The 15,606-nt window shown below is 30.4% G+C and overlaps 2 protein-coding genes across 2 annotated transcripts; one reads left to right on the top strand and one right to left on the bottom strand.

Moving 5' to 3' along the window:
- Nucleotides 1-6,770: 6,770 nt before the first annotated feature.
- LOC107619027 (stigma-specific STIG1-like protein 3) lies at nucleotides 6,771-7,636 on the top strand. Its single transcript, XM_016321236.3, has one exon. It carries the CDS (start codon nucleotides 6,970-6,972, stop codon nucleotides 7,465-7,467), a length of 498 nt encoding a protein of 165 aa, XP_016176722.1. The 5' UTR covers nucleotides 6,771-6,969; the 3' UTR covers nucleotides 7,468-7,636.
- A 1,759-nt stretch (nucleotides 7,637-9,395) lies between these two features.
- Nucleotides 9,396-13,210, bottom strand: EB1A (microtubule end binding protein EB1A). The gene is made up of 8 exons (XM_016336989.3): nucleotides 12,845-13,210; nucleotides 12,201-12,269; nucleotides 12,021-12,107; nucleotides 11,414-11,520; nucleotides 11,078-11,220; nucleotides 10,879-10,955; nucleotides 10,464-10,577; nucleotides 9,396-9,740 (listed from the first exon to the last, which is right to left on the bottom strand). Exons 1-8 carry the CDS (start codon nucleotides 12,950-12,952, stop codon nucleotides 9,615-9,617), a joined length of 831 nt encoding a protein of 276 aa, XP_016192475.1. The 5' UTR covers nucleotides 12,953-13,210; the 3' UTR covers nucleotides 9,396-9,614.
- Between the last annotated feature and the right edge of the window lie 2,396 nt (nucleotides 13,211-15,606).

Below are 15,606 nucleotides of genomic sequence, written 5' to 3'. Positions count from 1 at the left end.
ACATTGATTTATTGCATATTATACATTTTTCTTTAATGAATAAACCAGTTATTCTTTGAGTTTTCTTATTATGTACTATTATTTAATTTTTGCATGAATAAGAAAAAATCAATTGAACTTAATTTAAAATTAAATATATTAAAAAATATTTTTAACTAAAAATATTTTAAATATAAAGAAAATATTAAATATTTCTCGTGAATCGTACGAGTACATACGTTAGTCAGGACCTAAATCATGTGTGTGTAAAAGTTAATTACAACAAAAAAAATACCGGTTATACTAAGTAACTTGTCCAACTGGCCCAAAGCATGAAGAGCCCACCTTCATATCTATCTCTTGTTAAAACATACTTCGACTTGGCTAGTGGCTAAAAATCATAAAGTTCAACAAGGGAAGTATATCAGCATCAACACAAAAACACAGCCATCAACAGACTGTTTCGTTCCTTTTCTCTTGTTTTCAATTCCTGTCATCAAGAAGTTGAGCACATGTTTTGTCCAATCTCACTCCCGAATGTTATCCACATGAAAGATTGGCGGCTTATAGATCAGGGAGGCCACACTTACCGTCGTCGGCAGCAAGAAGCACTTTTGTATGAAGACAACAAAAGTCTTTTTGAATTTTTGCCGATTCTCTTCCCCTTCAATGATCATATCCAGCACATTCCTTGTCTTCCGGATTCAGTTTGGTGTAATCAACCTTTTCATCAAAACGATTCCCTACAATATTTTAATAGCAAAAATCAGTCAAAAAGGCGCAGTTTAATTTTCTGTACACCAATGAACTAAAAATAAGCAGGAAGTAGAAAGTGTATTACCACCGTTGTTTATGCCCAGCGCAGCTGCTACTTTCTGAGGAGTTATGTATATTTTTTCCTGAAGAGTTTTCAAGCATCCCTTAGTGTCATCATAGCAATCAATCAATTCTCTCAGGAGGGCGTGAGAGACATTCATTTCTGGGACATGTGCCAGGGCACCAAATTCTATTTCTTCCACTATATCTTTCTTTTCCTGACTCATATCCCAGAACACCGTTGCTATTGCCTTTGTTTGGGATCTGCAATCATGAGTTTTCTGCAAGTTTTAAAACAGAATGTGAGGATATATTTATAATACAAAATAGATATTATTCGAATGAAAGCGGATAAATATATTTAATGTACTTACGTTATAGTGCGGCTTCTCCTTCGTTGTCACCATTGTCTTGTTCTGTTTTGCTGTAATGAAAAAATTTGGTAAATACTTCACTCAATACACCGATAAGCACAAGCATGTATATCTTAATTAAGTCAATTAAAATGTCACAGCCCACTGAACCGAAACTCATTTATGCACAGAATCAAACATGATAAATAATAAAATAGCTAGGAAATGATTGCTGCATGCAATCATAGTAACCCTAAACCCTGAACAAAGTAAAAGAAGGTCACCGAACCGAACATTGTTTATGTAGTGAATAAATGGTGATCAACTTTCAATCATCAATAATAGTATTTCTCCATGCAAAAGAAGTACTAAATAGAGTAACAATCAAGTACAAAGCCTTAATTACACTATCCACTGAACTGAATGAAACTAAGAACAAATATCATTTAAAGCCCTAGTTATACTGTAAAAATGCAATCACAACAACCCTAAACCATGAACACATTAAATATCAAGTAAATCAAAATCACAAAGGCCACCGAACCGAACAATGTTCATGCGGTGAATAAATAGTGATCAACTTTCAATCAACAAGAATAGTATTTCTCCATGCAAAAGAAGTACTGAACAGAGTAACAACCAATTTCAAAGTCCTAGTTAAACTATCCACTGAACTGAATGAAAATAACAACAAATTTCATTCAAAGCCCTAGTTATACTGTAAGAATGCAATCACAGTAACCCTAAACCCTGAACAAAGTAAAAGAAGGCCACCGAATCGAACATTGTTTATGTGGTGAATAAATGGTGATCAACTTTCAGTAAACAAGAATAGTATTTTTCCATGCAAAGGAAGTACTAAACAGAGTAACAACCAAGTACAAAGCTCTAGTTATACTATCCACTGAACTGAATGAAAATAACAACAATTTCATTCCAAACCCTAGTTATACTGTAAAAATGAAATCATAGTAACCATAAACCCTGAACACATTAAATATCAAGTAAATCAAAATCACAAAGGCTACCGAACTGAACAATGTTCATTTGGTGAATAAATGGTGATCAACTTTCAATCAACAAGAATAGTATTTCTCCATGCAAAAGAAGTACTGAACAGAGTAACAACCAATTTCAAAACCCTAGTTAAACTATTTATCCACTTAACTGAATGAAAATAACAACAAATTTCATTTAAAACCCTAGTTATACTGTAAGAATGCAATCACAGTAACCCTAAACCCTGAACAAAATAAAAGAAGGCCATCGAACCAAACATTGTTTATGTGGTGAATAAATGGTGATCAACTTTCAGTCAACAAGAATAGTATTTCTCCATGCAAAAGAAGTACTGAACAGAATAACAACCAAGTACAACGCCCTAGTTACACTATCCACTGAACTGAATGAAAATAACAACAAATTTCATTCCAAACCCTAGTTATACTGTAAAAATACAATCACAAATTCACAATGATTCGATCTATTAAACGAAGCAAATTAATCCGGTAAACCTAAAATGCAACTAGGAGAAATGTGACATTGCAAGATTTCAAATGAACAGTAGTTTTTCTCATACCTTTGGTCGTCTCTGTTGCTATTTTCGTTCGTTTCTGGTTGTTCCTTGCCAAATCTTCTCGCGATTCTTCTGCAGTAGTGGCTTTCGCAGAGAACGTGACTGAAGTTTGAGTGATTTTGAGAGAGATTCAAAGAGAAGGAGCGATTTCGTGTAGCGGTTTCGTGTTGAGAAAGAAATAACGTTTTTCCATAATGAGCACGAAGTAACGAAAAGTTTTCGGGCGCGTGTTTTCACTCATCATTAATGCGCATGACTCTATTTGAACTTGGGTCAACTTGTTACATGATTACATGAATGTGTAGCATGCATGTAGCTAGAAATTACAAAGTTCAGCAAGGATAGACATCCTATCAAACTCCTTCTTCGATAAGACTTATGAAATACGTGTCAATACAGAATCATAAATAAAAAATTTTTGTAAATCTGTTCACATTTGCATCTATACCGTAGTATTCACCATGTATATATTTATTGGACACCAAAAAGAAAATCTGAATATCTCAAATATAATTTTTTGTGTTTAATTTTTAATAATTTTTTATTAAAAGTACTAATTCGAATATGCTTATTGATTTGAAAGTGACGCTAGTCAAATTTAATTATAACAATTCTGTGTGTACGTAATAGTCAGTCATATATGGAACTGTTATTTAATAATTAGTCGATAATTATTACTCATAATCTTACTTGTCAACTCCTAAATTGGTCAAAATAAATAATTTAGAATAATTTGTCCCATGGTTAAATCAATATATATCCTGTTAACTTTATTTTTTATATTATATTTTTTGTATAATAACTTTCAAAATTTTACTTATATTGAATTCAATTAAAAATGATAAAGTCCAAGTTTGAACATTCAGAATTTTGTTATAATAATGTAAATAATAATTATGATTAAATTTTAACTTTTTTAGTACCATTATTATATAGTTTATTTTGAGTTTTAAAATAGAAATGTTCAAATATTTACAATGAACTGTGTCAAGAATAGGATATAAAACTACGTTTTTTTTTATTTATCTAAAATAAGGAGGATTTAAAATTACTAAAATTTCTTAAATCAAATTTTGTTAGGTGAATATTTTTTTATTATTATATAAATCGTCTTAAAGTTTTGTGGTTTAGGTTAACTAGTAAAACATCACAAATTGAGGCGATTTATGCTTAAACTTGGTAATCTAAAAATATGTAAATCGTCAAAGAGTAGTATGGTTTTTTAAATGACTATAAATCATTCAAGATAGAAAGAGTAACGGGTAAAAGTTAAAAACAAAAAACCCTTAAGGTTAGAGCAAGGCATAAATCGTCTTATGTATCCAATTTTTATACGTTATTTTTTCCATCTTTAGATGTTTTATAGTCATCTACAAAAACACAATACTCTAGAACAAATTACATGCTTTTGAATTACCAAGTTCAAATATAAATCGTACCAACTGCGATGTTTTACTAATGAATTTAAACCACAAAATCTTGGAACGATTTATATAATAATAATAAAAAAATATTCACATAAAAACTGATTTAAGGATTCTAATAATTTTGAATCCTTCTTATTTTATATAATTAAAAGAGCCTATAAAACTTTTTATTAATGAATTATAGTTTAATAACATATATAGTTCAATATAAAAATGCTAAAAATAACACATCTCATTGAGCAAAGTGTGCGAAGGAGTCCTAATTTATTTTCTCTCAGAACTTGACTAGCATAAACGAACAAACATTGCTTTAAGTCATGCTTTAGATATCAAACAAGGGATCTATATATATGTAGCTGGAAATTCCATATAAGTGGTCCTCATAGCTTCCGATGTTCCTAGCTAACTAATGTTTTTTCTCCAACAAATAATACAAACCACACAACTTCAATAACAAAATCGCGCAGACCTAAACCCTAATTGTCAAAACATTAAACAAACATTTCATGAGAATTGTAATATTCTAGGTCAACCTATCATGTATTGAAGCCCTTATTTGTTCTCTATTATTATTCTTAATTGTTTAGGCCAATTTGTGTGTCGTTTACACTTTAAACCCACCACGTGTAGAGGCATAAGAGTTAACTTGCATGGAGCAATCCCTTAACTGTTCAACAAAAATGGCCAGATTAGTCTCTTGGAGAATGGGGAAGAATCTTTGAATCCAAGTTTTAATTTGTTGTATTAGAACATGTTAAACACGAAGAGTAGGAGCTGGATTTGTGAGTTATAATAGTTTTTGTTGAAAGTTCTCTGCATTTATGGCAAAGCCCTTTGCTTATCCTAGCAGTATGCCTAAATTTTCTCAGGCCGTCCACGCCTTTCTGAAATGTCATCAATACCCTTTGACTTCCACAAGAATAGCATATGTGGTCACTCAAGTAATATATTTTTTTTATCGGTTATTGTTACTTCTTTAATATCAAAGTAATATCAATGATTGTTTTACTGTACGGTAGTACCCTTTGATAATTAAACCATTCATAAGTTTTTGTAATATATGTGATTTTAGTTGTGACAAACATTTTGACACGGAAAAGTATATCTTTCGATAGTGTATCTGTATCTAAATATAAATTAGGTTTTTTTTTTGTGACTAAATATAAATTAGGTTTAATTATTATATTAGTCTTTATAATTTTATTAAATTTTTAGTTAGAATTCTTACCGTTTAAAATTTTGTAATTAAATTATTATATTAAATAAAATTGTTATTAAATTTTTACTAATTATTATTTTTTAAAATAAATAATTTTAGAATATTTCATAATTCATTTTATATCAAATAAGAAACGAATATTCCCAAAAAAAATAGTGTACTATACCATAAAAAAAGAGAAAATACTATTCTCCTTTTCTACGAGATGTTAAAATGACATTCACCTCTCTTCTATTTATAAAATATATATTCTTTTTTCTTATAACTTTTAAAAAATCTCATTTTAATCCATTTTAAATTTTTTTGTGTTAACTAATGTTAACTTTATCTATTTTCAAGAAAAAATAAATTATTTTTTACAAAAATATCCTTTAACAAAAATTTTATTTTTTTATCATTAAATTTTGCTTAACAAAATACTCTTTAATAAATTATTTTTTTATTAATTAAATTATATTTTTACCAAAATATTTTTTTTAAAAATTAATAATTAAAATTTTTTTCTAAGATATCCTTCAATAATTTTTTAATTATTAAATTATAATTTTACCAAAATTTTTGTTAACAATTCTTTTTATATTTTACTATTAATTTTTTGATATCAATATATATTATTTTAACATTAAATAAAAGAACCTTACTATTGTTAATATGTATAACAATTAATATATATTTACATTGAAAAATAATCTTACTAATATTTTTTATTTAATGTTAAAATAATATATATTGATATCGAAAAATTAATAATAAAATATAAAAAAATTGTTAACGAAAATTTTGATAAAATTATAATTTAATAATTAAAAAATTATTGAAGGATATCTTAGAAAAAAAATTTAATTATTAAATTTTTTAAAAAATATTTTGATAAAAATATAATTTAATCAATAAAAAAATAATTTATTAAAGAGTATTTTGGTAAGTAAAATGTAATGATAAAAAATAAAATTTTTGCTAAAGGATCTTATAAAAAATAATTTATTTTTTCTTGAAAAATGGATAAAATTAACATTAATTAACACAAAATTTAACACGGATTAAAGATGAAGTTTTTTAAAAGTTATAAGGGAGAGAAATATACATTTTATAAATAAAGGGGAGGAGAGTATCATTTTAGTATCTCACAGGGGAAGAAAATGGTATTTTTTCTAAAAAAATAATATAATACCAATTAAAACAAATCATAGAGAAGTATAAGTCATGAAATTAAGACGAAAAGGATATAATAGACCTTGCACAGAGAAGTAAAGTATGAGAGCAGTGATATATATTATTGGAGTATGTTCAAGTTATATAGGTAGCTGAAGATTTCATAAGGACTAAATAATAATGTAAAATATTACACGAGAAAGCCACTATAGTACTCTTCCGCATGCCCCATGCATGCAACCTTCTCAACTTTTACCACTTTTGCCGCGTCAACTCTTCTCTCAAATATTCTCCTTTATAAACCCTTCCATCTTCATTTCTCCATCACCACCCTCCACATTCCCAAACACACAAAACAAACAAACATAGAATATAGAAGAAAGCAATTCTCCTCCTCTCTGATTCTGAGTTCTTAAATTGAAGCCATCTCTTGTAATTGGCAAAGCCATGGGATTCCTAAAGGCCATATTCACCATAGCAATAACCATGGCTTTGTCGATCGCGCTCATCACGATGAACGGTATTAACCAGTTAGAGGAAGTGAAATCGTCGCAGGATCAGCAGCAGCAACAGCCATTGATCCATGATGGCGAAAACAAAATAGTTCTTCCTTCTAAGCGGCTGAATCGCTTCCTTGCTGAATATCCGGATGACAAGAATCCAAGGAATCCAAAAGCGGCAGATCATTGCAAAAGGGATAACGAGCTTTGCTACTTGATGGGTTACGATAGGAACACGACAGCGTGCTGCAACAACAAGTGTATGGACTTGGGGTACGACAAGCATAACTGCGGCGCGTGCCAGCAGAAATGCAAAAAGTATACTGATTCGTGCTGCAGAGGGGAATGCGTCAATACCAACTTCGACAAGAGGCATTGCGGCGGTTGTAACAACCGGTGTGAAAAGGGCCAATACTGTGTCTACGGACTCTGTGGTTACGCCTAAGTCTCACACGAGTCTCCAAATGTAAAAGAAAAGGGGATATTTATAGTAATTATATACGAGGTTTGTGATTTTTATTAAAGAAAATTATTCAATAAAGTAAACCACATTTGTGGTGGTTCTCATCTTGCAAATATATAATATAGCACATATTGTCGTGATTACTTCTTAAGTTTGCAGTCTTGAAGTGTTTCTTGAAAGCATAATGCTAACTCAGAAAATAAGTTGAATTAAATAAATCTGTTTTCGGTCATAAATTATGAGATGTTTTGTGATTCTTAACTTTTCCTCTCACACGATGAATTGTGCACATGCTATTTGAATTTGGATCCTCTAAAATGAAAAATTTAATAAAATAATAAAATAAAGAGTTAATCACTATTGATTTTATAACTTCTATAAAATGTGTGCTCTGCTATTTTAATTTAAGAGTAACTAACTCCTCAGTTTACCACTTTACCAACTTTTTCACCTTAAAAGAACATAATCCATACTATTTTGTCAGAGCTATCATATATAGAGTTCTGCAATGTATGTGTAATAGAAAGTTTACTCTCACATTCATTGGAGTTCAGTGCAACATAAATATGAATAAAATGAAAAATCTCATTTCTTCTTTTCGAGTCTCGTATGTGGTTTTCATTCTATTGAAAAAAGAAAAGGTATCACGCTTGAGAGATCTAAAAGATCAATAACTTGTGCTGTGTATTAATCCTCCTAAATGTTTCAAAGCTAATTGGCCCCCTAATTAATCAATGATAACCACATTAATATGCTAAGTGAATTTTGACTATATACTGCTCAAAAGGATCGGCTATTTGAGTTTTGAACCCTTTTATAGTGTATAAACCCCGCAAAATTTCACCACATATCGTTTGGTATCTAAATGCTATAAAATGAGTTTATATCTATAAATCAGATTAATCAGTAAATTAGTTATCATATTGACAAGCAAAGGCGAGAGCTTAATTGACGACTACTTAAAATCCAACTTTTGGAAGCAAATTAAGGTGGCATATGGAATGCAGCTTGCAAATTGTAACTAGTAACCACATGCACAGGCAACGAAAACCATCCATTTGATATTTATAGATTTGCCTTAAAAAAAGGGTGTCACATGTGCGATTCATTGTTTTGGAAGGAAAGAGGGAGGGCGACAAAATAACAAAATTTAAGATAGATTTGATATCTGATAGGTGACGAGAAAAATCAACCAATATTGATATATTGAATTATTGATCTTATTATTCTCCTTCTTGGTGTCTATTGTCAATGTTGTCAAAGGAAGACATCTTTTTTTTTTAGAGAGAGAGAGAGAGAGAGAGAGAGAGAGAGAGAGAGAGCAGATAAATTAATTAATGTTTGTGGTGACTCAGTGATAAATGAGGCACAAAGTACATGATTTTCTCTAACGCCTCTAATGGACTATTGGAGGCTTGGAGCTGGTAACTTATTGTAGTACATGTCTACGAAAATTTTAAAAAGGGTGAAGTATATTATATTTTATCATCATTGTAGTATCTTGTGTTTTTCTCTTTTAAAATGGTTTACTTATAAATATATTTGTACATGGTGTTTTATTTTCCCTAGCATGGTCTAATGCATACATCTTATTCTTGTTTTTCCATTTCTACTTTATTGGAAAAGTGATTCCCTGAGGCACTCTGCCATGAACTAACAATGATAAGGCTAATGCTAAACTGCAACTTGGAAGATATGTCCTAGAGTTTGATGATATTAAGAGTAACTTTTGCCTCCATTACCAAATATAGTACTTAGTCAGTTAGCCTACCACTGAATGAGAACTTTGTTGAACAGCCCACTGCCCACCCAAATTGCATACCCATTTCTTAAAAGTTGGAACAAAAAATAAAAATAATATAAAAATATGGAGAATATTTTTTGAAAAGGTCAGTCACTAGATAACCAAATTATCCAGCAAGAAATACTTGAATGCTCATTCTTGGAGCTCATTTTCGGTTTGTTCCAATGACATGCAATATCTCTTTGATTAAATGGCACATTTTAACCACAGGTCGCAACACGGAAAAAGGTTCAATTGTCTAGTAGTCAAAGATGGCATTTTGTTAACAGAGTTTGGCTGGCAAATGTCTTACTTGTACTAGCCAGAAGCTAGTTTTTGGGAGTTATCAGGCTTCAGTTTCTGCTTCATCTTGGACAGAATTCAAAGTTTGGTTAAGGTAACCTAGAGCTTCATCTAGTGCCGATTCCTTTGCTTCATCAGCATACAAAATCTTCTTAGTTGCTACAGTCATCTGCATTAAGAACATTTAAGAGTTTATTCATTATTTTTTTAAGTTAAAAAAGAAATCGTTGAGTTTCTATGAACCACCAATGTTCAAATACTATAGGAATGACCACAATCTGGAGGCCTTTTGGTATCTAACTCAGGTCTAGGAGTTCATTATTTGTAAATACAATGATGAGCAGTTTCAGAAGTCAATACATAACAATGTAATCCATCTTTATCATACCGATGCAAGCAGAGTCAGGTTGACAAATGCAGCAAGGATAACCCTTGTGATAATTCCATGATGAGAAAAGAATAAAAATAAAAAGTTGACCCAGATGGAGGAAGGAAATAAGTTACTTTTAAAGCTACAAAACCTACAAAGAATAGATGGTTATACTTATATAGTATTGCGAAGAAACACAGTATTCAGTACTCAAGGTCAATGCCAATCAACTTAATCAGAGCCACCAAATGTATAAACAACTTAGAAAATTATACATGTCAATGCCAAAATCATATTTTTTCTAAACAAAACTTTTTTGAAGTTTATTGCCTCCATTTCTATTCAATAATAAGTATTAGAAAACTGATATACAGTCTTTTGCTTTTGGGGGCTAAATAATGAGAATAGATGATATGGACAAGGAAGTGCCACAAAAGTGGGACACGACCATGTTGCAAAGATAAAAGACCAGAACATATTTGTGAATAAATAAAACAGAACTTCAATACAAAGAATTCTTACAGGATTATTATCCACTTCTGAAGCCTGACAAAGGATTTCTATATCCCGTAGTTTTGCAAAGTAAAAGTCTCTTTCTTTTTCCAGGTGACCCATAGCAATTTTGAGATCAGCAACCTGTCAAATAGGAAACATCAGAATGAAGAAGTGAACTACAAACAAACCGTAAGGCACTTCATTAAAATAACCAAGTGTAAAACTTTCAACAGCATTATCCAGATAATAACTAATAAGTAATATGTCAGGCAACTGAGTATGTGAGAGCATCGGCATATTAAATACCATCAGGAAAACAAAAAATCCCTAATTATATAAAAACATAGTAAAATGGGACCAGAGATTGCATTATTCCATTAGTCAACAACTACTTTTCAATCTCTCATCACATTACTATAATTTTTGATACTAAAGTGAATACCTGTTGGGACAAAGCCTCAATCTCTGCTGACTTATTAGGTTCATTTTCTACTCCACTTGGCCTGATTTGCTTGGCCCCTTTACACAAAAGAAATTAGTCAAACAAGGCAAACAAGGATAACAAAAGGAAAAGGTAAACTGGTAAAAGCAATATGGCATAATGTAGAACAACTAAGGATCAAAGACATCAAGAAACTAACCAGATGTTGGATTAGAATTGAGTGCGGTGCCTGAACCAGAATGATTCACAATGTTTGTCTGCAATGATTTTGAGCCCTTTATAGAACACCTTAGATTTCGGTCCTTTCCACCCTTACACCTTCGTTCCACAGGATTATAGTTCCTAGAAAACAAACAAGTAATGACATGTTATAAAGTGCAATATCAGATATACAAATGCATGCACCATGCTGCATTGCTATTTATTTGAAAATATGTGTGTGAACATGTATCATGCAATTAGTACTATAATATACATACACCGAATACCAAAACCTTTTAAATGACAGTGAGGATACTCAAAGAAAGTAGCATACTCATTCATAATGCCACCATTCACTGAATCACAGTAACGTTTCAACCATTGCAGGAACTCCAAGTTATCCAGAGGTCGGCCTTTAACAAGCCTGTTAACTTCGATATGCTGCCATAGAGTAGTCATGTTAAATTCATTAAGTGCAAACACAAAATATATATTGCACCAACATACTTTCTTTCACAAGTAAATTTGTTGTCTAGACTACATTTAATATTAAATAACAAACGAAAACTCTTGCACTAGGATTGAACATCTATTATTCAGACCATTTTGGTGATGCAAGCTTGTAGATACAAATTATTGCTGGGAAGCAGGCAGTAAGAAACATAAATAAAGAATAGGTGATCTGCAATTGGAATGAAACTCCACCATGTCATCAAAACAACTTTCAGTCCCAGATAGACGCACTATTTTGCTATATGTGGTAAAAGTTTGTTGGCGATGAACCACTTTGTAGTAATGCTAAACAGGAAAGTGTTTATTAAGTTATAAACTTGAAGGTTATAATAAGCTAGCCATAGTATTATTTCATTCTTTCTCTTTATTTAAGGAAAAAAAGATCTCCTCCAAGTATTCCAATTGACAGAGTCATAAGAAACAGATACCTTGTCAATTTTCAGCTTGTTGAACACATCCTGCAGAATTTTGTAATTCTGGATCATATCATACTCTGTCTTTGCATCAAAGTTCACCTAGAACAAACCCAGATTGCCAAAAATTACCCTTCGCAGAGATATAACACCAGACAAGCTTAAAAGAAGGTCAAAACAAAGTAATGTTCCCACCTTGTGCATTGGAACAACACCTGGATATGTCATGTCCATCATCTGGCATTGAACAGCACCAGATGCAGCCTAACCAACAACAGCATAAACAGGATCAGAACCCTGCCAATAACAAGATTTTCACCATAGATAACACACCTATATACCTGGAACTACTCTAGCATCAACTAATTGGCTCTACAGTTACTAGTTTTAGCCTTCTTAACTAATGGAATATAAATTATTCGTTAGAGAAATGAAAATCAGTCCCACTAAAAATGAGTGTCTCATGTAAAAAGAACATATTAGCAACATGAGCACACTTGAAGGCAGCATCAACACTCAGTCAATATAATTATCAACATTCTTCCAGTTTGACTAGTTGTCTAAACACAATGTGCACAAGTACAACCGAAATCTTTAAAAACTGCAATTTAAATGTTAAACCTTCGATCATATAATAACTATTTATATAAATAAAAACAAAAAAACGCATGCATTGTCAAATGTCAACGTAAGCAACTCCAGAACAGCAAGAAGTAGTGGCAAATGCAAGTTAGATTAGAGTATTGAAATTTCAACGTAGAATTACGAAAGGAACCCCAAAGTTGTAATGTGAATTTAGCAAAAACGTGCAAAATTAGTGCAGAGAGAAAGAGAGAGACCTCCTCGATGCGAGAGAGATTGAGATGGAGAGTGGAGTTGATCCAAGTGAGAATCTCATTCCTGCCGACAAAGTAGGCGCTGTCCATCATTCCAATATTGGAAGCCATTTCCACCAGCACCAATCCTAAGATGAAGAATGCGTGAGAGAGAACCGAAATGTGAGGTGGGTTCGAAGAACAAGGGTTTCGAAAGGGGAAAATGCCGAAACGAAACGCAACGGAAAGAAGGAATTGAATTTAGAATGAGAGTGAGAGTGGCATTTGCGGAAACTCTCTCTCACCGCTTCCTTCACCTGTTTTCAGTACGTGACGCGTAACGCTTCCCAAAATTCGGTGGTGGGAAAACTATTTTTTTAATTGTTAAATATTCCACTTTTTCCCCTTTTTAAAGTATATTGATTGATAATGATAATTGATAATTTGATATATATAAACAACTTTTTTTTTTTTTGAATAACTAACATTAAGTCAGTATCCCTTAATTATTTTGTTAATATAAGTCAACAACGAATTAGCTCATTTGAATTCACCAAATCCTTAACATCGAGTTTATGTTCGAAGGCACAACAGAAGGAGAAGTATTCTATGAAGCACGGATTCTCTCATGGTGTCGGCGTATCTGTGTCGGACGCGAATCCGACGCCGACACGCGGTGGATACTTTAAACGAGCGTATCGGCGGCGTGTCTTCTTGCGGTACAGAATTTTGGTAGAGCTATCACGAATCCGAACGAATCCGACTCGATTTAGATGTTCATGAGACAGATTTTTCTGCTAGACTGCAAATCTTCAATTGATTTTGTGATTTTGTGATTTTATGACCCGATTAATCAATTTTTTCTTTCTAATTTTAAAATATTCTAAAATTAAAACAAATCAAAATTTAAATTTAAAAATAAAATAATTAATAAATCAAAACCTAAATCTACTTACCGTTTATCTGTGGTAGCTTACTTACTCACTAGTTTAAAAATTTTTATTTTTTTAATAATTACATAATTTTAAGACTTTTTTATGCAACTATATTTACTCTTATATTTACAATATAATATTTTATTAATTTAATATATTATTTAAATTTTAATTCACAACGTCTCCTAAACGTATCATATTCAATTTTTTATAAAAAGAACGGATCGGCGTATCTGTGTCGTGTCGTATTCGTATCGCATGTCGTATCGGTGCTTCTTAGGAAGTATTTGCCCCTAAATAATATAGCATGCTACTATTTTTTAATGCAAATGAAGAAAGATAACGAAATATTCACTAAATATTTAGATTCTACATTATTTGTAAATTGTAATAAATATGTGAACGGCAATTTCTCAAATAAAGTAAAACGAAAAATCTATTTAATAAAATAGACAAATTTGTTTTAGGGGTACATTTTATAGCTATAATAAAAAATATATTTAAAATTATTTTCTTTTACGAACAATTCGTTTATATTTTTTCAAGAAATAATAATTCCGTAACAAAAACTGAAAAAAAAAATCAGTGAGACTCAAAATCAATACTCAATAGTCAATATTAATTATAGTTAACGCATTTATTATCTATCTTTTGAATTTTTTTTTAGAGAAAAGGATAAATAGTGGCTTTTTGATTTGCATATATTTAAGTCATCAAGAATTTAAAATATATTTAATTTTTTGATTTTTTTAAAATTTAGATATATTGATTTTTTATGTTCACTTGAATGAGTCTGACTCAACATAAAAATTAAATGTAATTTTTATTGTGCTAAATTAGTAATTTGGTTAATACGGATATACTTGTGAGAAAATTTTTAAAATTGGACAAATTAAACTCAAAATTGATATTTTTAAATTTTAAAAAAATAAAAAATTTAAATATATTTTTAAGTCTTCAGAAACTTAAATGTTCACGGACTAAAAATTTAAGGATTGATTTGTTTTTCTTTTTATTTAAAGATTGTTGCAAAGATAATTACCAATTGGGAAGGGGCAGTTGAAGAAATAAACCAATTCCATTATTATAGCCCACGGTTTTTCGTTCTTGGGTTTAATTTTAGGATATCATTAAAGAAGTGAAATATTTTAAGCCAATTTTATAGTGTTTTATTTTGGTGTCTAAATTATTAAATTTATTTTTTAAAATAAAAAATTATACACTCAAAATTCATTAAATATTAATTATTTATTTTTTAAAATAAATTAGACAAAGTGTTTAAGGTATCATAACCATCACCGATATTTTAAAAGTAAAGGATTATGGATTCAAGTTACGTGCAGTATGGGGAAATTCTGATTGGCACCACACCAACATACACTAGGCAGACAGCAGGAAGGAGATGCCCAAGAAATTAAATGCGCAATACCTTTTTTAATTTTTATTTTTTCTAAAAGATATATTATCTTAAGAATTTAACTAACATATATTTTAAAGGTACGATATATTTTAAAAATATAATAGAAAAAATTTCTGAATATTTTTAATGTATAAAAATGTAAATAAATTATTTTTATAATAATTTTTATAAAATATATTCTTTTATTAGAAATGGACACTTATCAATGATGGAGTCTTATAACAAGGAAGGGGACGATGGCCCCCAAATTTTATCTTCTTTTTTATAAAATTTTAATTTAGTTGCTTTTAAAATTTTCACTTTAGTTTTTTTATTATAAAATTAAAACTTTGACTCTTACCTAAAACTTAATTTAATTCTGCCGCTAATACTTACTATTATTTTGTTTTAAGTAAATATCGAAATTGATTATTAATAAATTTTAAATTAAA

The sequence above is a fragment of the Arachis ipaensis genome, chromosome B1 (assembly GCF_059453495.1).
Source record: "Arachis ipaensis isolate K30076 ecotype BB chromosome B1, ASM5945349v1, whole genome shotgun sequence".
NCBI lineage: Eukaryota > Viridiplantae > Streptophyta > Magnoliopsida > Fabales > Fabaceae > Arachis > Arachis ipaensis.
This window is presented reverse-complemented; position numbering and strand designations above follow the sequence as displayed.

Bases quoted from the DNA above. Each gene is read 5' to 3' on its own strand.
- EB1A (XM_016336989.3), bottom strand. From the start codon at position 12,952: ATGGCTTCCAATATTGGAATGATGGACAGCGCCTACTTTGTCGGCAGG. The intron at 12,270-12,844 runs GTCTCTCTCTTT...GTTGTTGGTTAG, and splicing joins ATCTCTCTCGCATCGAGGAG to GCTGCATCTGGTGCTGTTCA. The intron at 11,221-11,413 runs GTATGCTACTTT...TTTGTTTTCTAG, and splicing joins AATGGTGGCATTATGAATGA to GAACTATAATCCTGTGGAAC.
- LOC107619027 (XM_016321236.3), top strand. From the start codon at position 6,970: ATGGGATTCCTAAAGGCCATATTCACCATAGCAATAACCATGGCTTTG.